Below are 24,425 nucleotides of genomic sequence, written 5' to 3'. Positions count from 1 at the left end.
TCCGTGCTGGTTTGCCAAGAGCATGGTCTCCTCTGGACTGCAGCAGCTACATACACGTCGCTTTTTTTGGGAAGGTGTTTTCTGCACAGGCTGAAACAGAGCCTTGCAGTGGCCTCCGCGGAGTGCTGGTACACCGGAATGAGCCACAGGGCATCCTGAGCTGCGCTGCAATAAGCCCAGTTAACAACGGCTGTAGGTGTCACACAGCCTTGGGAGGTGCTAGGCGTTTTATTACAACAGGTCCTACTTTGTGGGCTGTGGCTGTTTCTGAACTGGGAACTCCCCCAGCTGGTGAACGTTTGCTATTACCATCAGCCACCCCGCCCTCGCGTCCAAAATGTCTGTGAGGACATTGCAAGACCAACCCCCAAAACTCACCAGCGTCCAGAGATGTCCGGTCAGTCAGAGCAATGGTGTCTGTGGGATGATGTGCTGATGCAGGCTACCAAAGCGAGCGGTGCAGTAGCATAACTGTCTTGTCTGGTGTTTGTGAAAAGCAACAAGGTTGGCCTGTGTCCACAGGTGTTATATGCTTAGTGGGGTCTGTCCATCTCCTGAAGTCCAACCACTGAGGGATGCTGGATGGGAATGTGAGAAAATCCAAACCCCCAGTGGCTGCAGGCACAGCAGTTTCTCTATCAATGCTTGATCCCTCAATCCATGAGGGACCATCACACTCTAACTACTTTGAAGTGTGACTTCAAGAGAACACAGACACAAACCTCCCCATGACACACATTACAGGTCACCTACACATTCTTGGGCTTTGTACATGAAAGAATCCATAACAGATCGCTGACCACTCTCCACGGAGCTTACAGCCAAAACTCCTTTCAACTTTCCAACAGGAAAATGAAACACCTAATTTTTTGGCTCTGGGTGAGCTTCTTACAAGGTCAGTGAGCCAGTGCAAGATGCTTGGTAGGAACACAAGGGCAGAAATGGGAAGGCAAAGGTGGGGATGCAGGCAGGACACATCCCTGCCTGCAGTGGTTTCACCACTCTAGCAGGGAACTCATGGGTGGGAACTAGCTGTGATTGCAGCTCACTCTATCCAAGCTTTACCATTTTGGCCTGGGACTTTGTAAGGAGTTATTGGCCAACATCTGACCAAGTTCTGTGCTGGACAGCAGAAAGGATCCAACTGTCTGCACTGTGCTGATATGTCCACCTGGGGCTTGGTACCCTGCTCCCCACAGAAACATTCCCTGGGCTCCTGTATATACTTCTCATGCTGTCCTTGGCCAAAAGCTTACCCATGGCTTAAAGTAACTTCTCAGCATTCCTTCAGACTCCTCAATTCAAATGGTTTGCCAGACCATTCTCCTGAGGAACACTCTTCATCCCCTGACCATGTGCCACCACAAGGTGCCTGCTTTGAAAGCTGACAACATTTAACTGGGATGAGTTCTGCAATGCCTCATACTGCACATAATAAAAGGCAACCACCCCTCCTGCACACGCGTAGCCTTTGTGTTTGCCTGCAGTGCATCAGAGATCTAGGAACCAGTGTGGATGTTTCAGAGGCAGAGGCACCGAAAAAGGCAGCAATCCTTTGACAACACATCCGACCTTTGGTCCTTAAAGAATTCCTTAGTGAAGCTTCATCCAAAGGCAACCTGTTTGAAGAGATGTGGTCAGTGAAAAGTTCTGTATTATCACATTGTGTCATTGCCACCAACATGACTGAGGTCTGAGGCCACATCATGCATAACCCTAGGCAGAGGACTCTACCAGGCTAACCTTGAGCCTGCTGGGGCTGTCAGCAGGGGTGACTCTGCAGGCATAATTGGCTCATGCCCCTTCCAGTACCCTGTGGCCAAGAGACAGGTAGCAGCCTAGGTGTGGGAAACGTGAATGGCCTTGTACTAGGAAAGATACCTGCAGGAGCGGCAGCAGATGCACCCATCTGTGGATATCATGTTCAGTCTCTCTTGTGATTTACAAGAAGCATCTGGAGAACAGCCCCAGGGACAGGAGGGGCAGTCTGGAGAGATGGTTCAAAGTAGATATGGGTGAAAGGTGAAGTATCTGATGTGCCAGTGGGTGAAAAAAAAGGGGAAAGGGAAGTACCCAGTGACCTCCGAGGTGGAGAAAGGAAGCAGAGGGAAATGCGTGTGTATGTTTGTGAAAGGGAGGTGGATGGTAAGAGCAGGGCTCAGCGGTGGGCAGACACGTCAGCGTGGCCCATGGGGTCCTACCAGGACACTGGAGGCCATGCCAAATCAGCCAGGGTTTTCTGTGGTGCTGCAGCAAGCAGAGGTCTTGGTACGTTTTTCTGGGTGGCAGACGGGGCTCAGAACCCAGAGATGTGCTTGCAAAGGGGCAGCAGAGCCCCGCACCTGCCTGCTCCTGCAGAGGGAGCGGCCAAGCAGCGCAGACTGCCATGGAGCTGCCTGCCCACCCTGCCTGCTGCAGGGACCCGGCTGCCTCTCTCCCAGCCGCGCACTGCCCCTCGCCCACCCCACAAAAAGGCCAGGCCCAGGCGGTTGTGTACAAAACCTGAAATAGTTTACTTTGCTTTTTCCCCCCCTTCTTTTTTTTTTCCTTTTTCTTTTTTTTTAAACTTTGCTCTAGGCTTACTTGAAGATTTTGTGAACTCGATACAAGAGCATTTGATATGAATCGGTAAATAAAACACCGTCATAGATAGATAGCCACGATAAACTTTGTTAGAAATGTACATGTCGCGAAAAAATAATAATACTAATAATAATAATCATAATAAAAAAAGCCGGCGCGACGCCCATGCCGGCGCGGGCCTGGCCTGGCCTCGCCTCCCGCGGGGGGCGCTGGTTCCGCGGGCGCCGCGCCCCGGTAATGTGTGTATATAAACAAAGCCCATAAGAAATGTACAAATATAAAAAGCTACAAACATTAATAAATTACATCGTCACAAAACACGGAAACACTCCACAAGGTGCTAGTAAAATAACTTCGTCTCCCTCCTCGTACAAGAAGTTACGCAAAGAGCTGGTACCAGCGGGCGGCGCCCCGGAGGGACTTTCCCCTTGTAAAAAACCGGTGGTGGTTATTCCAAAAGCTATGTACAAGCTACATTCTAGGAAACGGGAGCCTCGGGAAGCGCAGCTACACAGGGCGACGGTGGGGGTGCCTGAGAAACGCGCCCAACGCCTCAGCACAGCAGCCGCCACCGCTCAGCGCCTCAGCCCGAGGCCTCGGCCCAACCCCGGCCCCCGCCCGCCCCACGGCCCCGACGCGGCCGCGCATCCCGGCCCGCTGCGCCCGCCCGCCGGGCGGGAAGGGGCGCGGCCTGGCCCGGCGCCTTCGCGCCTCCCCGCGGCTCCGCCTGAGGGCCGGGCCGGGGCCGCCAGCTCTCCGCGGCAGGTTAGTATTAACTTCGCGGCTGGTCAGTCTCAGCGCTCTGAGAACGACACCTATATTAAAAAATATTTATAGCAGGATTCTGTACAGTCCGACCGCTGAAAGTTAACGGGGTGGCGGTGATGGTGGCCGAGAGCCCGGCGGCGGCTGCCCGCGGCCCCGCCGCTAGAGCAGCAGCTTCCCGTTCCGGTGGATCTTCAGGATCTTGCCGAGCCGCTGCTTGGCCGTGGCCATCCCCTTCTTCGTGCGCTTCCCTGGAAGGAGAGCGGGGCAGCAGCGTGAGGGCCCGCCCCGCCCCGCCGCCCGGAGCCGCTCCGGAGCCAGCCCTGCCCGGCGCCCCCGGCCCAGCTCCCTGCTCACGGGTGACCTCTTTGCCCACAGGCTGACGGTCGGAGCCCAGCCATGCCAGCAGCCGTCCCACTCTGCAGGGCTGCATGCACACACAAGGGCACCTCCGGCTCCTCACACCTAGCAGGCCATTACAGTACCCCCCAGGGATCTCTGAGCACCTCTAAGGGAAACCTGTAGTCCAGGAAAGCTGAGCTTGTGGGCCGCCATGAGTCCTGCTCCAAGCACTGCCCTGAGGATGTCTGGTCCCTTTGCCACTGCACCAAGACCAACCCACGTACCATCGCAGCTCCACATTCCTTCTTGCCCTCTCTTCCTCCAGCACTACTGAGACCACCTACGTCCAGCCCTGCCAGAAGGACACTGAAAAGACACACACACAGACAGGCACGGGCACACACACGCTTACTTCCTACAGATTCAGGCTAGCACCAAGGCACTACAATACACCCAAAGTGGACAGTGTTCCTGTCCCCATGCCATAAGAGGACATCACCACCATGAGCCCAGACCCTTGCTCACGAGCTGTGTGCTTCAGCGAGGTCTGTGCTCCCTGTCTGCTGGTCCTGGGCAGCTGCTGCAGCTCCTCTCTGCTCACCAGCTGCCACCTTAAGGCCAGAAACTTCCCTGGTCACCAGTGCATCCAGGACTGCTGGGCACACACAAACCCATACAGCCTGTTCTCTTCCCATCATGCTGCCATTGGTGCACCTGCATGTGATACCTGCAGGCACTCAGCTTCTCTCTGCTTTTCCCATCTGCATTAAGTGCCCCAGCCTTGAAGACCATGACCATGTGTGACACCTTCCACTGGAAGTTTCCTCTTTTTTCGTCCTTTTGCCTCACTCGTTAAAACTGACAGACCTTCCCTGAGGAGGCCTTAGAGCTCCCTAATTTCTGCTTCATCCCACCATCTGCTTCCATAGCTCCTTCACTCCTAGTGATGCTCAATCTGGGGCAATCCTAGACTTGGGACTCTCCTGTGCTCCATGCAGAGAGATGCCCTGAAATCCCCTTGGTGCCCCTAGCTGTCCCAAGACTCTGCACAGCAGGCTCTGAAAGTGCTCAGGTCCCCGCAATGTCAGCCACTTGCTTTCTTGGCACATGGCTCTTTCCCTCCTGTGAAGACTGAGCTATGCCATGGGCAAGGTGTGATCAGGCTCCCTTCACGATTGCCCTGACTCACCAACCAGACTGGGGTTTGACTTCATTCAGCGCTCCTTTTCCCATCACATCTTTCACTGGCTTGGACCTGTTAGACTAATGCCACCATTTCACCACAAAGACATAATTCCAGGCAAATACGTTCATTCCACTCTGGTTCTGCAGACAGCCACAGGTATTACCAGCTCCTGGCAGGACCCTAGCACCTACCATGGGCAATGTACGTCCTGTATGGCCTGTTCCAAATGCTCTGGTGTTCTACTGTTTGTCAGGACACTGTGGTCTACTTCTAATTTGCCCCACTCAAACAGAGGGGGACACAGGAAACATCTGCCACATCGCCTGGCTCACATCAGGGACTCTCCCAGTAGAATCACACCCTTCATCTTCACACTACACAGTGCCTGTCCCACACCTGTCTCTCACACTCGCTGAGCAAAGTTCAAGCAGAGCATAGGAGGTCTTAGCCCAGACTCCAGCACAGCCTCAGCTTTATAACAGTTTCCCTACAGCAGACAAGCAGCGACCTCTTCCTCTCTCTTGGCTTTGGTTGTGCAGCTGTGTTACTCCCAGGGTTTGATATTCCTCTGCTCCCTTGTGGCAACTCTCAAGTTTGCGGATGTGCAGTGCTCTACACGTGCTGGGAGGATGTCCTCACAGGTACTGGTGTACAACCACCACCCAACCACAGCAGAGCCTGACCTAGCCCTGGCAGAACAGACTTCATGGATGTATCTTCCCCTGGACAAGCTTCGCCAGACAGGCTGGACTGCGATGTGACCACTGCAGGTGTCCTCAGGAGCCTCAGGGCATGCTCAGGAGTACTTCCTAGCACGGGATGCCTCGAACCCTGCAACAAACAGCCCAGAAGCAAACACGTATTTGGGCCCACGATGCCAGGACAGCCAAAGCCATGGGCCCCGTCTCTGACCAGATCTGACCTACTGAAGCACTTGTACATACCCATGGCAGACACAACATGTGAGGTCCCTGCAAAAGGCACGGATTACACGACCAATTCACCCTTCCCCATTCCTACACCATAACTCCAGGCGTTTCCTGGTACCTTTGGTGGAGGCATTGTTCTGCGAGGATGATGAGGGTCTCCTCTGTGTGAGGAAAACACCGGGTGCCATCGGCTGCGATCCCCTGTTAGGCTGGGCGACCCCAAAGGTGCTGGCCCCTGCGGTGTACTCGTGATCTGTGAGGCTGCTGGCATGTGACTCCAGCTTCAGCTCTGGTGAGCTGCCTTCCTGAGCCGGTTTGTTCACGTTGTTGGTTGACAGCTTCTTTTTGGTATTTTTTTTCTTCTTGCCTTTTTGTTCCTCCTTTAAAATGACAAACATGAAGCTCAGATTAATCCCCAGAAGACCTTTAGCTACGGCAAGGGCCAGCGGCGTTGCTTAGGGTCCTGATACAACGAAAACCCATGAAGCTTGCCATGTACAAACTGCTCAGGGGCTGTTCCAACACCGTCTCGCTCACAGGTCTCTCTGCTGCAGGCAAACATTTGCCTTTAGTGTCTTTCTTGACCTACATCTGTGCTTTGTGCAGAGCCTCCTTGTTTGTCAACTCTGCACGCACTGCAGCGAGCGGGAGCCAGCCAGGACCAAAACGACCCTGCCCTGGGAGAGCAGCAGGGTTTTGCATGGACAAATCTTTCGATGTTCCACAAAAACTGTCACCTCCTATCTTCAGGTATCTTCATACACTTTCATAACAGCACGGAGGACATTAAACATCCCACTGATTCCCAGACTCTGCTTCCTGCTAGGACATGCATGTTATTTCCACCTGTAACTGCACTTATACATACATAACATGAGAACGGTGCTCTTCCACCATGTTGTTTCCCTTGTCTACTTTCAGTCCACTCCTTTATGAAACCCTGCTGCCATTCTTAAGAGCTCCTCTACTCAACAGTACACACCACAGAAGCCCAACGCCACCAAAACCTGCATCTCCAGTAGCTTGCCAAAGTGTCCCACCAACCTTGCTCCAGCAGACCTGGTCACCTTCCTGCCTCATTTGTGGGGCCTGTGTGCATTGGGCACTTAGCATCTGAACTCTTCAGAGACCGGACACTCAGCAACACTCAGAGTGCCTCAATTTTTGCTAAACTGACCCACAGTTATCCACAGTTCACCAAGTCTTTGGAAGTTAATCCTTATGCTTCTCAGCAGCCGATTTCCACAGACAAGGCAATCACACCAGTCACACCAGATACACATCAATGTGCTGTTCATGCACACTTCTTTCAGGCAGCCTCCTTCTGTCTTAGGCTGGTAGCTACGCTCGCTCATCCTTCTCTACACTTCCAACACATCGCCTACTCTGAGCTGCAGCACTGTCATGTTGTCTCATTGTTGGACTTTCATCACATCCCTGAGACTGCTGAGCCTTGTGTCACCGGCACGAGTAAACACTGGGGAGGGCTGACACTGCACTGCTACTGCGGCATGGCTCCTGCTGGGGAGAGGGCTTTCGTTTCCTGGCAGCTATGACTTCTGAAGCAGCCTCACCTGCTGTGACAACTTGGCTGCAGCAGCGGCGAGTCCAGTTTCAATGGAGGCAACTCTTGTGCCCTCTCGCACCGGTCTGTCTTGTCGAGGCACCGAGGGGCCAACTCGTGCTACAAGGAAAGCAGATTGCAGGTGAGATGTGCAGAAAGTGCCTGTGAGTGCAGTGTTACCACCCACCTCCTGTGCAGGAAGGGCCAGGGATCCGGCAGCCTCTGCCCTTCCTTCCCCAGGACACGTGCAAAGCCAGGAGGTGCCAACAGCCTCCAGTCACAGTGGCTTGGGGAGACGCTGCCAATAAGGATGAAACACAGCTGAGCAACTTCACTGGCAGCTGAAGCTACCTTAAGCTAAAGCCATGGAGGTTTCTGCCTACACTACAGATATGAGCAACTCCAGCATCGTTTCCAAATGGAAAGTGTTCATTGCCCCACGAGCTGCAGGTGGACATGCGTGCCACAAGCTGATGAGACATGGGCTGCTTGTCACACACACAGCAAACTGCAGAGACCTCCTTGTTAGTGGGCACATCAAAGGGGTCTAAGGACCCCCTGGCCTGTCACTGACTCTGGTGCGCTGCAACAAAACCACCCCTCCAGACCACCAGCTTTGGCTGAACATGGAGAACTATTCCCATACTCTGTCTCATTATTCTTTACACAGCCAACCCCTAAAAGCCCTGGCTATTCAGCTGTCTGGGGTTTCATGGCTACACCACTGCTGAGGTGGCCACCAACTGTTCCATCACCAAGAGCGTGAAGAAAAATAAACCGACAACCCACCAAGGAATGACTTTTCCTGCCACCTGATTGACAGAGGAAGGCTAACACTGCTCGGCATGAGTCCCAGCACAGGCTGTCAAATCCCATTGCGCTGGGAGGGCTAAATCCTTCACGTGATAAAGAAATTGCTGGTTGTGGTCTTACAATTTCTACACTCCTTGAAAAATGGCTGATTTATTAGGGACCTGCACAGCTTAGCCTGAGTCGGGGCAGGACAGACTTACCAGTTGGACTGTAAGGGGCATCATCTGAACTTTTCCTTTTCTTTGATCGGGATTTGAAAACTGGATTATCTTCATCTGATTCAAGAGAAGGGTAAACTACAGTGGGAAACAAAGGCAATAGTTTCAGTGTAGGAAACAGCTCTACCCTTGCATCAAGGCCCACTTGCTCTGTGTGGGTGCAGTAACTACAGGCAGCACAGCTACAATAGCAAGGGCCCCAGAAATACCACTGAGTGGTGACACAGCTGCACCACTCAGGGAACTTTCTGCTCTAATGCACACACTACACCTGGGAGCTGCCATCATTAAACTGTGACCAGGTACTTTTAGGATACACAGTGAAACTTCTCAGACAGGAAAAATCAGCTCTTTCTCTTGTCTGTGGAGCAGCAGCACAGCTAGAAGAGACATGAACAGGTTTCCTTATCTCAAGCTAGACTGGTACTGAAGGCACGTCAGCCAACCACTTCTTTCAGCACACAGCTTCCTGGCTCCTGTGACTCCTGCACCATGCGGCAGAGGCAAATAAGACACAGTGCAAGTATCCAAAAGGTAAATGTGAACCATTCTGCCAAAGGACCCTTTGCAGGCCTGTGGGGTAAACTCCAACTGATCTCTCTAAATGTTGTCCCAACCTGGACTATGAAGTTTCTGCTTTTCTTTTCTTTTTTGGTCCACACGTTTGATTTTCTTGTCAGCTGCCATTTGTCACCTCACTCATGATTTTGGCATTACTGTGGCATTTGGCCATTGACACCAGAAGCCTGCTGATCAGAGGTGGCACAAAGCCTCTGGAAACCAAGCATGCTCCCCTCAAAGGCTCTCCATTCACTGGCAGCACAGGCACACAAGAAGCAAATCCACTCCTCAGCAGAGCAGGGCCTTGTTCACTTGTAACCTCTGTCTCTAAACCACAGCCCTGTCCAACAGCTTCATGGAGCTGCCCTTTCTAAAAGCACCTTCCTGCACTGCCACTGCATGCAAGGGCACTCTAAATGGCTGGGCAGCATTCTGCAACATGTCACAGCATCTCCATCTCACCTTGGTGTCTCTGTCAGTAATGTGAAAAGACACACTCCACTTTTGCAAATGTAGCAAATGATTGTAGCAAATGATTTCTGATGGCCCTGCTTGTCAGGGAGACTCAAACACACACACAGACTCTCTTGTTATCCAGTATAAACCTCTACCAACTTCTTGTCCTCTTTGGGACTTCAGATTTTCCAGCTCCTACCAGTCTTCACATAATTCCTTTTCTTCATTTCCTCACTTCTTTATACTCAAAAAACAGCCCTCCAGATTATTACGGCAGAACTGATGTTACTGGTGCAAACTGGCTTTGTGCCCATTTCTGCTTCAGATGCTGGCATTCTCTGCCAGCACTCAAACACCACTGGATCCCTTTTCCAAGTACAAATCCAACTTCTCATTCATCTTAGCTAGATATTTTATTGCCATTGTGTAGACAAAGACATTTCTGTCATAAGTACTAGTACCTGACACACATTTCTGGGACAGTTTCCTGTTTCTTGGCTGACTGCTGTGGTTTCAGTGGACTTCCATGTTTCTTAAGACTGTCTGATTGTGACATGCCCCAAATACAGTCTGTCTGGATGGCCATGTCACCACTGGCTCTGGGGTCAGCCTACCCATCTTTACGGTGTTTGCTTAATTTTGCCATGCAGGTCTCTTGTTATTTGCACTCCTCCTTCCCAAAACACCCAGTGGATTCCAATGGGACAGAATGTGAGCAAGCGCATCATGAGAAACATGGGTGTATGTGCAAACATGCACAGGTATGTACATGCAGCCCCAGGCACCCACTTAGAGCTCATCTGTACTCACCATAGTCTGAATCTTTAAAACAGGCATCTAAGTGGTCCTGGTCCTCATCGTAATCTTCTATGTCGATGTTGTTCTTTGTGCTTTTCTTCAGTAACCGTTTGCCGGTGGTTTTGTTGCTGCCACCACCCGTTTTTTTAGAGTTCTGTGTGGAGATGGAGTTATTCTTTGCCTGGTTGGTTCCCCACGATGGCTGGAGGCAAGACTCTGAGGACTGGAGGTTTGCCATGGATAGCATGCCCTGGATTGCTTCCTGCGTGCTGGGTGAGGCAGGTGGCTGACTGTGGGGAACAGTGAGAAACATAAGAGCTATCAGTGATTCCAGAAACACAGGAACCCCTCACAAACAGCTTACTCCTTTTCTTGCACAGTGCTGCTAGGAGAGGTTTCCTCATTACTGCCTTTTGAGCAGCTGGACATACCACAAGTGATTCTTATGCTACCAGCGGTATCCCAGTCAGCCCACTAGATTTTAGGGTGCTGCCCCAGAAGTAAGGAAGCTGGCATGCAATGGGCAGCTCCCTGCGGGCTGTTGATGCTGATAGGTGACAGCATCAGCAGGGGTGAGGACAGGGGTCAGGTTGCTTTTTGTAGCCCAAACCAGCATTCATAGGATCACAAAGAATCATGGAATCCTTATGGTTGGAAGGGACCTCTTTAGATCATTCAGTCTAACCCTCTTCAAGGCAGGGCCACCAGGAGAAGTTACACAGGAACGTGTCCAGGAGGGTTTAGAATGTCTCCAGCGAGGGAGACTCCACAATGCCCCTGGGCAGCCTGTTCAGTGCTCTGCCACCCTCAACAGAAGGAAGCTCTTCATGTTGAGATAAAACTTGTGTTTTAGTTTATGGCCAATGCTCCTCGTCCTGTCACCGAAAGCTGGGAGAATATAACTCCTTACCACCAATGTAGCATTAAGAAGCAGGTACTTCTTTATTGCAGCGCTGGGTGCTAGGTGGAATTTCCACAAATCAAGCACACCCAGTGCTGATTTCATCCTTACATTTATACACAAAAATCACAAGGTAGTACACTCCCAGTTACAACGATTGGTTAGTGATTTACACACAATTATAATATCTGCAGTGTCATTCTCTTCTGCTACTACGCTTGCGTGGAGGAAGGGTCTTCACTTGGGCAAGGGTCTTCTCGATCTGTGGGTGTGCTTTTTAGTATTATAATGAAGGCAGTTTACTTTAGGTCACCTTAAAAGTAAGTTTTGTTGCCAAGTTGGCCAGTGAGATTTCTGCCTTGCCAGGTTGTCACATAACTCATCCTATATACAATGAACCCTAGGTGCTTTTGTTATGCTCTAGAGAGTAAGGACTAAGGCTAGCACAGAGAACAGGGACTTGAAGCAACACAGCGTCTAATTTCTAAGCTAACACAGCATCCCATGCTAACATAGAGGCTAACTTCTTAAATCAAGATGTTCTAATAGTTAACTGCTTCACAATCAAACACAAAATATAGAAAGATACAGTAAAACTTCAGAGAATCTGCAACAGTCCTGTTGCTGGAAAGAGTCTGGCAATGACACAGTGTCTCTACTGCCAGCTCTAAGGGCTTATGGGTCAGCACTGGAGGGGGATGCTGTGGTGTGCTTCTGTGACATGCTGCCAGAGAGTAGAGGAAGAATCTGAACAACTGTAAGGAAGCTCATGATCACAGGCAACAGTTCCCACTGGGGGATGTCACTACTCCAGGATCTGCTAGAAGAGAATAGTGTAGGCCAGGTTGGACAGAGAGTTAGGCAACATGGTCTACTGTGAGGTGTCCCTGCCCATGGCAGGGGGTTGGAACTGGATGATCTTAAGGTCCTTTCCAACCCAAACCGTTCTATGATTCTATTGTGGTCACAAACAACTGAAGAAATTTCTACAATGCATTGGGATGGTTTTCCAATGTGGGTTTGGGATGGATTAATTATGGGAGATGCTGGAGAGACATGGACTGGATGGGGGGGCTGCAGGGTGGATGAAAACCTTGCTTTCATGGAACTTGCTTTTTGGTATTTTAATGCCAGTTGTCAACAGGCACAGCACATCTACTACGGGAAGAAACACATTCCTATGGAGCAGGCTGAGGTCAACAACATGTAAATTCTGACTGGCATCTATGCTTAGTGATGTGGAAAGCAAGCTCCCCACCACAGAGAACGTAGAGGAATGATAATGTCCTCAGAGGAAGTCAGACATTAATTCTGTGGCAGGCAGAACACATCATCATGCACTGCCAGAACTTTGGAGTTTGGGCAAAAAGTGAAATGCAAAATGCAACACCCCCCCCCCCTTTCCTGTGGGAATGGTATTTTTTACAGTTGTGCAGCACAAGCCACCAGGATACAGCATTTCCCAAGCAAATTAGCAGTACCACATTGCTTTCTCTTACTTTACTTTAATACAATCCACTTTAAACCATTACAGGACTCGGGATAGAGTAATGTACAAGACATAATGGGAGTTTCTGGGCACTAATTGCATTAATAAATAATCCTGGAAATGAGTTAAGACTGGGGTTAGCAGCTAGAAACTCAATGAATAAAAGAATACTTAGTTAGGAAAGAGACATTTTAATCCCTTCATTATCATGCCAGATGCTTTAGCCTTCTCCTTGTCAAAGGCATATTTTGCACCATCTATCAGAAATTAACATATTTTCTTTCCAGTTTTTCCCCCAACTGCTTTTGCAAACACCGACCTCTCCAAACACTGCAAACAGACCATCAAGTAGTGACCACTAAATCGGCAAATCAGAGGGGAACTGCCTTAAGCAACACAAACTTCAACAAGTAAATTGTGGAATATGATCAAAACCAGTGGTTCTGAGAGTCAGACCACAGCCTGAACGTGTGGGAGAAATGTCTCAAAGAGATAGAGCTGTGCGTGGGGCAAAGTGTTTCTCATTAGAGCATGTGCTTGTGTGTATTTCCATTAGAAGCACTGCAGCTTTCTCAGCCTCAAAGAATTCAGAAAGACCCAGGAAGCAATATGTAAGCTCTGGAAGGACATATCTATACCCTTCCTGCTGCTTCAGCAGTGACTTCAAAACCAAAATATTTATGGGAGTGAACTCTCTGTGAGTTACTACTCTGACTTAGCAAACACTTGAAATCAGCGGGGGAGCAGGAGCAAAGCAGCTAGAGCATTTCTCAGCGGTCTGTGGCTCTGACTTCTGAGCAAGCTGCTCTAGTGGAAGGTGTCCCTGCCAGTGGCAGGGGGTTGGAACTAGGTGAGCTGTAAGATCCCTTCCTACCCAAACCAGTCTGAGATTTTGCATGGCTTCCCTGCTAGGGATTTAATTCTTTCCTTTTACTCTTGTAAAGACAAGGACACACGATTGAGAGATTAGTTTACTGCAATAACTCTTCCCTGCCTAGCAAGCCTGGTGGTTTTAGCTGCGTACAGTGCAGGAACTGAAGGCAGTTCACGCTGGAAGCTGCCAGCTTCCCCTGCAACACCCAGCACTGCATGGTAAACCCCGGTGCAGCTGCTACATGGTCCACAGGTAAAAAAATTCACATAATCACGGCCTGGTTTGTGTTGGAAGGGACCTTAAAGCTCATCCAGTTACAGCCCCCTTGCCACGGGCAGGGACACCTTCCACTGGAGCAGCTTGCTCCAAGCCCCTGTGTCCAACCTGGCCTTGAACACTGCCAGGGATGGGGCAGCCACAGCTTCTCTGGGCACCCTGTGCCAGCGCCTCAGCACCCTCACAGGGAAGAGCTTCTGCCTAAGAGCTCATCTCAGTCTCCCCTCTGGCAGGTTAAAGCCATTCCCCTTGGCCTGTCCCTACAGGCCCTTGTCCAAAGCCCCTCTCCAGGTTTCGTGTAGGCCCCCTTAGGTATTGGAAGGCTGCTCTAAGGTGTCCTGAGTCTCCTCTTTTCAAGGTTGATATATATATTTTTATACATATATATATATATACAAGTACATACATATGCCTACCTCTTACTGCTTTAAAAGTAGGGAAAGATGGAAATTATTGCTGAGAGTCAGACATGACCACCTGGCATTACATTGTGACACGGTAGGTTTGTATATCATATTTCTTCCATTTATTTCTTTTAAAAAGCACGTTATGGCCATTTAAACAGCCCAGCATAATTATGAAATGAAACATACTCATTTCATTTATCGGGAGCTTTCTTCAATCAAGCTGCAACACACACTGCCAAAGCCTAATTGTTTATACAAGAGCCAAAATTGATATGACACATTCCCACTGAACTACCACACACAGTGTAGTAACTCATGCGGAGTTTAGTTATGTGACTGCGTTAGTGACTTTGATTTCAGAAACCACAAAGTCTACAAGTACACTGGCTCCAGAGCCCAGGCTGGAGGGAGGAAACTGAAAGGCCTGAGTCCTCCTCCATTACTGAGTGGCATTTTTAACCCATTGTAGACGGCAAAAGACACTTCCCAAGCAAGGAAGAGAATGAAGGCTCCAAAAAGACCTCAGAGCAGCCCTCCAGTATCTTGTGGCAGTCTACAAGGGTGCTGGAAAGGGACTCTTTGTCAGGGACTGTAGTGATAGGGCAGGGGTGATGGGTTCAAACTAAAACAGGGGGAGTTCAGGTTAGATCTAAGGCAGAAGCTCTTCCCTGTGAGGGTGCTGAGGCACTGGCACAGGGTGCCCAGAGAAGCTGTGGCTGCCCCATCCCTGGCAGTGTTCAAGGCCAGGTTGGACACAAGGGCTTGGAGCAAGCTGCTCCAGTGGAAGGTGTCCCTGCCTGTGGCAGGGGGTTGGAGCTGGATGAGCTTTAAGGTCCCTTCCAAACCAAACCACTCTGGGATTCTGTAATACATAGTGACTATGTTACTTGATTTGAAAATCATTGGCTTTTTCACCCCCATTAGGACTGAAAAGAGAACTCTTAGAGGAGACTCGGCACGCAGACCTCTGTTCAACAGAGAGATGAGAATCTCAGTCACTGTGCTGCAGCGAGTAACAACCTCCCAATGCTGCTGCACAATGGCAAGATTGCTGTCACAGGGCTGCCTGGCACTCCACAACTGATGTACTCTGCATGACGCCAGTCTATATAACATGCTTTAATCTCCAAGCTGTGAACGAGACAACTGCCTAATAAACTGAGAAGATTGAACCAAAAGATGTCTCTGGTTCAGAAACACTCCCTCCTTTTGATTTCTCTATAGCTCTGTCACCACACTGCGACCTTAAAAAATTCCATCTTCTCTCTGAACATCAAAAACCATATATATATATATATATATAAAAATATATATTTAAACTCACTGATAAAATTTGCTTCTATGATTTCCTCTGGTAACTTATTCCATATGGTCCCCATTGACCACAAGGCGCATCTTTTGGAATTCTCAGTTATGGCTTTTAGCTTCCCATCTTTCCTGGGTTTAGATAATAATATCTTCCTATCTGAGGGAACATTTTCATTCCATTTTAACAGGTCCTTTCATCTTTGCAAACTCCTCTTTTCCTGGGTCACACCCCCCAATAGCCAGCAAAGGCACAGCATGGCTGAGGACAGCACCCATCTCTTTGTCCAGTCTGTTCTCAACTCTCAGACCACTGCTACAGCTGTTTCTACTTCCTCCACAGGTTCTGTGGCTTTTATAACCAAAGCAGAGCTAGACAAAGCAGGGAGGAAACAGATACTGATACCACAGAATGTGGGATCTGGTTTTACTGCTCAAAGCAAACTGGTTTTGCTGTTTTGCACATATAAAATGGTGCAATACACCTCTTGCTCTCAAGCACCATAGAATCACAATGGTTTGGGTTGGAAGGGACCTTACAGCTCATCTAGTTCCAACCCCCCTGCCACGGGCAAAATCTACTGTATGAATCATGAGTAGGATAAATTCTGCCTCAAGCAGCCATCCTGGAGAACCAACACTGCTCGCAGCCCAGAAAGCCAGCTGTGTCCTGGGCTGCATCAAAAGGAGCGTGACCAGCAGGTTGAAGGAGGTGATCCTGCCCCTCTACTCTGCTCTCGTGAGACCTCACTTGGGGCATTGTGTGCAGTTCTGGTGTCCTCAACATAAGAAGCACATAGAGCTCTTGGAGGAAGCCCAGAGGAGGCCATGAGGATGATCAGGGGACTGGAGCACCTCCCGTATGGAGATAGGCTGAGAAAGTTGGGGCTGTTCAGCCTGGAGAAGAGAAGGCTGCGTGGAGAGCTCAGAGCAGCCTTCCGGTGTCTGAAGGGGCTACAGAGATGCTGGAGAGGGACTCTTCATTAGGGACTGCAGCGATAGGACAAAGGATGATGGGTTCAAACTGAAACAGGGGAAGCTTAGGTTAGATACAAGGAAGAAGGTCTTTACTGTGAGGTTGGTGAGGCACTGGCAGAGGCTGCCGAAGGAAACTGTGAATGCTCCATCCCTGGCAGTGTTCAAGGCCAGGTTGGATGGAGTCTTGGGTGACATGGTTTAGTTTGTGGTGTCCCTGCCTACAGCAGGGGGTTGGAAATAGATGATATTAAGGACTTTTCCAACCCCAACCATTCTATGATTCTATGATATGCCTAGCCTGCCTGGTAAAGATGGCTGAATGAAGCAGAGTTAAGATGGAACTGGCTTATTAAAAGGCCAGACAAGAACAGCCTTGCCATACATTTCACATGCCACATTTCCACCTGACCTGTCATTCTCACCTTCCAGGAGATAACTCCTTTGTTTGCACAACAGGCACAGTTAGAGGCTAGAAACTTGTGCCAGCAATTTACCCAGAGCTTCCAGAAGTACCAAGGCTGTGGTTCCTATGGAGCAGCGGAAAGTGCTTAGGTGAATAACTTTGGTCTTCTACAGATGGGGGACAAATCATCCAGTTAAGACTGCAGCAGCAAAGATCTACTTCATCAGCAGACTACTAGGGAGGACAGGACATAAGATGTTGCAGTTCATGTCTGTGGTGCCATTACATGCACAGAAGCCACAAACTCAGTTCCCAAAAGCCCTTCTTGGGGATTTGTTTGAGTTAAGCAAGACATTTCCATATGTGAAGAGTTCCACTAGCTTTTTTCAAAACAACATGAATGCTTCTGCTACCTAGCTCTCTACCAGCAGTTTAAGATCTTAAAAGACTGGAGGTAGTGAACCCATCCATTTGTTTGGAGATGGGCCCAAACAAAACCCATGTTCCAGACGATCTTACACTGCAGGATTTGAGTCTAGGAGACGTATTTTCCAATTCTGTATTGCTTTTAACTCCTCACTGTTTGGATTACTAAAAGCTCTACTGCTTCCCTTATTAACCATATTCCAAACCATCCAGTGGCAATACCAGTGTCTCCCGACAAAGGTCCCATATAAAACCCAACCAAGGCCAGACAAGCACTTCCATTTTAGGTATAGAAGTATCCATGAAAGAGTTTGGTGTTTTCCAAGCCATTTGTTTTGGTGGGGAGAAGAATGATGACTGGGGTGTGAAGGAGGGTAGACAATTCCGTTTTCTTCCTGCAAACATTTGACACTGGGGCAACTACACAACACCTTATAATGCCTTATGGAAGGAGTGCTGGTCATCTAGATGACTTTATTATTACAACATTACTATATTACTTAATTATTACTACATTAGAAACCATTATTCATGCCCTCAAGCCACATCCACTGAATTCTCCCTTCCTTTTGAATGATTCATCTATTATGGTATTATTGCTAAAATGGATGTTCAACATTTGCAGATGGGAAATGCCTCTACATTATATCACCAAAATCTTTCCCATTCACTTTCCCACCTCTCCCTCCAGATCACAGGATAAAGGAAGAATTTCCTTACTGGATTAAAAAAAAAAAGCAGCTGCTGAGGTGCAAAATTCATTCTCACACACACAGCCACAAAAAAGCCTTTTCTGTTTATGGGTAAGAGGGAACACCATCCCTCAGTGCATACCTGTTGGTATTATACTCCAAACCCCCAACTTCCTTGCTTGCTTGCAGAAGATCAAGAATTCCTGCCGAACTTCCACTCTCTTTCTTTACTTTGGAATTGCGCCCTGGCTTTGCCTCTGTGTCAATGTGAAGCAAATCTTCATCTGACGAGTCATCACTCTGCAAAAACAAGGAACAGGTTCAAAAAAGTGGAAGTTAGTCCCCAGCCTCCTGCTCCTCCAGAGACACAGGCCTGGCCTTTGCCATGTGCTTTCATTAAATACAACAAAAGACCAAAAGACAAACAAAATCAGGTGCACAGTAAATGTCAGCTGCCTTGCAGGCCATAGGCATGGCAGGATTTCTATCCCCTTCCAACCCTGAAGAACCAGCTCTGAGATCTGATCCTGTACCTGGCATCAAACCACCATAAGGTGGCATTTCCATTCTCGGCCCCTGCTCCAGTTCTTGAGACCACGACCCATGTAGCAAGAGAAATGAATGAGTGGCCATATGTCTGTCAGCCCAGACATGCATCAGGGCACAGATCTGTATCTTGCAAAACTGTTAACAGAGCCACTTCTGGCATCACTACTGCAAGAGAACAGGGAGAACTGCCAGAGGAATGGGATAGCCACATAGAAACAGTGGGATCTGAGGCCTCTGAAGGAAGCTGCCTGCATCTGCTGTCTTTCTGGGGCTGGTATCTCTATGCACTGTAGTCTAGAGTATAACAGAACATCTTTTTTCCCCATTCCAGCCCTGTTTTCAGATGTCTAAAGAACCAGCCCTTATGCATAGCCTGCACTGTCCTCTCCAGGGACTAGCCTCCCTCCTTTAGCTTCTGCACAGCGAGATACCAGGAGGTTTTTCCCTGTTCTTTTTCCCTGTTCTCTGTATACTGGTCTCCAGGCAACAACTACTAACTCAGGCAAGGAAGTCTGCACTTGCTCTTGAGTATCTCTGAGCCAAACCAGGATGAAAAGGATTTCCCAGTTCTTAGGGACAAACATTTGAGTCAGCTACAGTGCTGTGTTAATAACGTATTTTGCTTTTCCTGATTTATTCAGATATTATAATATGATTTTTTATTAATTTTTATTAATTTTATTAATCACAGTTGGGCAAAACATTAAATTTTAATGTCATTTAATTTCCAATATTAAGCTTCCATGCTAATACAGAGCAAATTTCCATGTGTGCTGTTCAACTTCCTGAAGGCAAGCTATCAACAGGCACATTGACACTGCATGTAAAGGGGCATGTGAAGTATCACGCTGTGTCGACAGCATTCTAGATGTAAACCCATAATGGGCAGAGGGAGACTCTGCTAAGTGATAGTAAACAAAACCTTTAATTGCCACCTAATAGGTATTCAGGGCTTCTAGTAATGTGAAATGAGAGGTGACATGAGTTCCGTTGTATGAGTACTCGCAGTTTCATCTGTCAAACATGAACATGGAAATTTAACAACCAGTGTTTAAAGTGAATGGAAACAGGAGAACAGACACAGGTTGAGACTGCAGCCTGGGACAGCCCCATGTGTCTATCAATCAGCAACGTAACATCAAGCCAGGTATGACAGAAAACTCCATCTGACCCTTCCCGTTCCTTCTTACGGGAACGTAAGAAGGAACTTACCTTCTTCTCAGGAAGAAGGAAGTTCTTCCTTGCTCCTGTTGTTGTGGCATTGGACAGCTCTCATGGTCCCTGCAAGCCTCCCAGCAGGCCTGACCATGTACCAGCAGTTCAAGCCACAGCACCACATGACACTTATTGCTGGCAACGTCTGGCTGCTGCCTATTCTGGGCAGACTGGGACTGCGGAGTGAAGGAGAGGATGCCACAGCAGCCATAAGAAGGCTTTGCTCCTGCCATCACAGCCCTGCCACATGTACTTGTTAGAGACATACAATGAGTGCTTCCTGTGATATGTACAATATAACAATACCTTGTATGATACCGACTCCACCTTTGGCTTCTTAACAGGAGTGTGCTGCAGAGTGTCTTTTTTATCTGACAAAACTGAATTGAAAACAAAAAGAGAAAGAAAGTCATGGTTCTTTTCCCTTCAAAACCCAGCACTCCCAATCCACTTATACTGGACTGACAGTTAAGACACAGCTTGTTTTATTATAAATCATCCAGATTTTAAAGCCTAGTTTTGGACAATCAATACCTAAGATTTTGTAGTACAGATACAGACAAAATAGAAAACATTCTTACAGGGCAGTTCTCTTTTTGTAGTGTTTTTCTTCCTCCTGATTGGAAACTCATCAATTTTTAGTTCGCCATCATCTGACACATATTCATATTCATCACGCACAGGTTTTGCTTTGTCTTCTTTAAAATTCTGCAGTGACCCAAACACACTGGTGTTCAGCTGGGGTTTGACTCCCTTTGAACTGAAAGGAAAATAATTACAAATCAGTAACAACACTCTGACTGGAAATCACCTTGTGAGTGGACTCAAGAAGACAGCGAGTATATTGATGCAGAAATCTCAGGACACTTGGGTACGTCCCGAAGTGCCACAGCAACTCGAGTCAGTTTACAAACATGTTTCTGAACCTAAAATTTGTATCTCAAGATATAATGCCCACTAGAGTGGCCTTGGCTGGCCTCAAATAAGCACTACATTGTTTAAAGCTGTCTCAAAGTATAGCATGATTTGCATAATGCATGTGCAGCATGGAATTTTGGAATGCAGAGTTCGCTTAACAGTTACTTAAAATTGTACCATGAAGGATCTGCCCCAAACCCACCTAATATAACTGAACTAGTAAGAACCTGAAGTGCCAAAACTCAGTGCTGAATGCTGAAGACACTATTCACAAGCAAACTACCAGCCTCAAAGATAGGTTTTTGCTGTTATGGCAAATTAAGCTGTGTTCTAGGTAAAAGTTCTAGAGAAAAGAACTTTTCATGCGAGTGTATTTTCTACACTGACCACAAAGGCAGATTTTCATCTTCTTGTATAAAAAATCATTATAAACCTAAATAATGACTTTTAAATCTGCTTTTTTAGTTGATGTGTGTTGTCAGATTTTTACTTACCCAAGCAATTTCTTGTTAGAGAAAGAGAATGTAAATTTGTTGTCTTTATTTCCTGATAAAGGTGTCTTTTCTGATTTGTGTTCCTCTTCCATCTTTAGAAGTGAATCAGGTTTACTGTTCTGAAAGGAGAATGACCCAAGCCAAAACAATAAAATCAGTTAAATGCCTTGTTGTTACTTCAGATCCCTAGCTAACCTCAGAATCCACTGATTTGTACGAGGAGAATAATATGTTCCCCCAAATGTGGTGAGTGATAGAGGATTAGTCTTCCATAGACTAACATGGGTTTTAGCAAGGAACTTGTCCCCAGTCAGGAAGCACTTCAGCACCACTTTAAGCAGTGCACGCCAGAAACATGATGGCAAGTATACATACTGCTCTCTTGAACTGGTACAGACTGAGGTCAAACACTAAACACACATTCTGTGGATCAGAGCAGGAACCAAGCACGGTGCTCAGCAGCATAGTGCCTGTGTGGGTAAGGACAGAATCCAGCACAGTGCCTACAACCTCCCAGATACAACTGTTTTTTTTTTCCTAGTCTCCACCTGCTTCTTTCACACCTTCAGAAGAGCCTGAATTATGAATTCAATAATTTAATATCAAAGTCATTCAGTGCAGTGGAAGCCTTTGATGACTTTTTTCATCATCGCCTAGTACTTTTCTAAGCTGTACTGGCCGTGGAGTTAACTGGTACATATTGATCTGATCACATTAACTGTGACTAGTTTTACACAAAAATTTTAGGTGTCTCTGATGTTAATGATTCATGATTCTTAGTAGTTTCCCCAGGTGAAAAAGCATGTATTTTTGTTTTGTTTGGTGGGATTTGTTTGCACCTCTGTCATTAGAAGTTCACAAAGCAGCTATTTCTGTAAGAAAGCTTCATGTCACCTTGTTTTAAATAGTACCTAGGGAAAAACTATATTATTCTATGAATGATTTTACTCACCCTACATTAGCCCTCCAGGAAAGAAAGCTTTATATTCATGTGGCATAATTCAGATTTCATTAACTCTACTTTTATGCCATCATTAGTTATTGACTTCTCTGGAACTACTCCAGACTGAAAGTACTACCGCTGTGTTAAAGTAAGAATCACAAGAAATCAGCACTGATAAATCTCACTATTTACAGTGTTCCCACGGGCTTACCCAAGGATGAAAATGGACAATTCAGCACATGCTTTGAAGAATTTGCACACACACACCCCCCCCCCAGCAATGATTGCTTCCCATTTCCTTTGTGAACTGAAAATTGGTGCCTCAATACTCTCTTGCTTAGTATGAGTACTTCTATGAGTATTTCTCCAGACTTCACCTATCACTTAATTTTGTGGCAGAATCAGCAGCAGGATTTAACAGGAGACATTACCTTGTACTTCCATTTGGCTTCTGTTTTGCTTTTATTTTGCTCTCGAACTTCAAATTTCTCCACCTCATTCTGCTTAGTAGCAGTTTCCTTATTGGGAGCACTTAGAACGTTCTTTGCAGCCTGGGGAAAAAAACAGCATGTATCTGAATGAGGATGGAGTGCCAGCATGGTACAGAAACACACCCTTTAGATGGATTAGAACATGAAAACTGCTGATTCATTCTTTCTGAACCCAAATATGAGATTCAATCAAGAACGGCTGAATGCAGAAGACCAGCTGCATTTCTACTTGACATACCAATGTACAGGAGTACTGTGATCTCCCTGCCAATGCTCCATGGGCAGGTTTCACAAACTGCATACAAACTCCTAGGAAATTTGGAAGTGTTTTAGACAAGACTTACAGATGCTTTTTAACAAACAGTTTACAACACATCATGCTGCCTGTGCCTCAATGAAATCCTGGGCCCTGCTGAAGTCAGCAGCAAAATTCTGGCTGAATTAAAGGACATCAAAATGAAACTTGCCTTACATGGGCAAAAATAGAAGCAAACTATTGTTTTATCTTCAGTCACTCATTCTAGACTAAAATCTTATGCAAGCTAAGAGGCTTTAGAAATGAGTTCCGTCATCTTTGATAACTGGTTATGGAACTGCGTGTGTGTGAATAACACCTGAAATAAGAATATAATGGTTCAAGGAGCAAAAAAAAAAAAAGCCATTAAAAATATCTTTTCATTTTCACCTCACCTCAGTTTGGGCTGTCAACTGGCAGAACAGCCAGACTCAGTTCGAATCATAGATTTCTTGGAGGTTCCATTTCAAATGAGTATCATAGAATCTCAGGCTGGTTTGGGTTCGAAGGGACTTTAAAATTCATCCAGTTCAAACCCCTAGAATTTATCTTTATTATGGCAGGAGAAAAGGGAGAAGTTAAAATGGGACCCACCTTCCCCTTCTTTGGCGTCTCGATCTTTGTCAAAGCCTCCTTTGTGTGTGCCTCCAGCAAGTCCAGATTGGGGATGGCTGGTGGGGGACTCTCTTTTGCCTTCTTTCCTTTCTTTTTCCCTTCTCCCTTAACTTTTGGTGTTTTGGGGGGCTTGGGGGGCTTGGGGGGTTTGGGGAGTTTGGGGGGTTTGGATGGCTTCAGTTGCTTGGGAGTTTTCACAGTTTTGGGAGTCTTTTTTTTCGGGAGCTTTTCCAGAGGCTGGGGTGGAGGCGTTGCTTGGATGGGTGACGGTGCCTCCTCCTTCTCCACAGGACACATCTCCTCGACGTTGGTGTTGGCACTCGTGTCTGCTTTGCTGGCTTTTGAAGCATTCTGCAGTTCAGCACAAAATGGAAAGGCATTCAGACCCACCTGCCTCATGTTAGGTATTCACCTCACCCTGTCTTCCTTGGGGGAAAAAAAAACCAAAGATCCCCCCTTCCATAAAGGGTAACTGCATTCCCGGGTCAGGCTGGCCAGGGAACAAAGCCCACGTCACACAACAGTGCACTGCTCACCTCTAATTCCCATCCCATGTTCCTCAAGCACAAGTTTGGCTTGGAGAAACTCCTGCAGCTTTGTAAGGAATGTCACTCTCACCAGGTTTTATGCCCAGGTAGGACTGTTAGATGGACTGCCCATACAAAATGAATGATTTTTTGTTTAAAATGCTAACCAGCTTGGGCATTTAATTCAGATGTGATAAATGTAGCAGAATCATATTTCATGCCCTCAGGAAAAAGCAGCAGTAAAATAGTTGCCTAATTAAAGTTAATGCTGTCTGACTAATTAAAAAGAAATTATTTTCTGCTTAACTTGCATTCTGACAATCAGAAAACTTCCATACCACATCAAAGAGGATAGAAGGACAAGACAGATTTCAATTTGGAGGTCTTTGATATAGTTAGAAAGGGGTGGGGG

At 47.4% G+C, this 24,425-nt stretch overlaps 1 protein-coding gene across 4 annotated transcripts in view; it reads right to left on the bottom strand.

Moving 5' to 3' along the window:
* Nucleotides 1-2,650: 2,650 nt before the first annotated feature.
* Nucleotides 2,651-24,425, bottom strand: part of PHF2 (PHD finger protein 2) — an 83,908-nt gene continuing 62,133 nt past the window's right edge. Inside the window, exons 12-22 of one of the 4 annotated variants that reach the window (XM_062619594.1) lie at nt 23,466-23,837; nt 22,517-22,636; nt 21,143-21,261; nt 20,312-20,490; nt 20,037-20,110; nt 18,109-18,266; nt 10,228-10,505; nt 8,383-8,478; nt 7,380-7,489; nt 5,924-6,185; nt 2,651-3,599 (exon numbers count right to left, since the gene is read on the bottom strand). In XM_062619594.1, the coding sequence (XP_062475578.1) occupies nt 3,511-3,599; nt 5,924-6,185; nt 7,380-7,489; nt 8,383-8,478; nt 10,228-10,505; nt 18,109-18,266; nt 20,037-20,110; nt 20,312-20,490; nt 21,143-21,261; nt 22,517-22,636; nt 23,466-23,837 (1,857 nt within the window). In that variant the 3' untranslated portion in view covers nt 2,651-3,510. The remainder of the gene's footprint in view (nt 3,600-5,923; nt 6,186-7,379; nt 7,490-8,382; nt 8,479-10,227; nt 10,506-18,108; nt 18,267-20,036; nt 20,111-20,311; nt 20,491-21,142; nt 21,262-22,516; nt 22,637-23,465; nt 23,838-24,425) is intronic. The other 3 variants (XM_062619597.1, XM_062619596.1, XM_062619598.1) reach the window with 3 other exon arrangements.

Source organism: Pezoporus occidentalis, unplaced genomic scaffold, assembly GCF_034315485.1.
Source record: "Pezoporus occidentalis ecotype Australia unplaced genomic scaffold, CSIRO_AGI_Poc_V1 ctg212, whole genome shotgun sequence".
In the NCBI taxonomy this organism is placed as follows: domain Eukaryota; kingdom Metazoa; phylum Chordata; class Aves; order Psittaciformes; family Psittacidae; genus Pezoporus; species Pezoporus occidentalis.
Note: the sequence above shows the minus strand (reverse complement) of the source record. Positions and strands in the feature narration are given on the sequence as shown.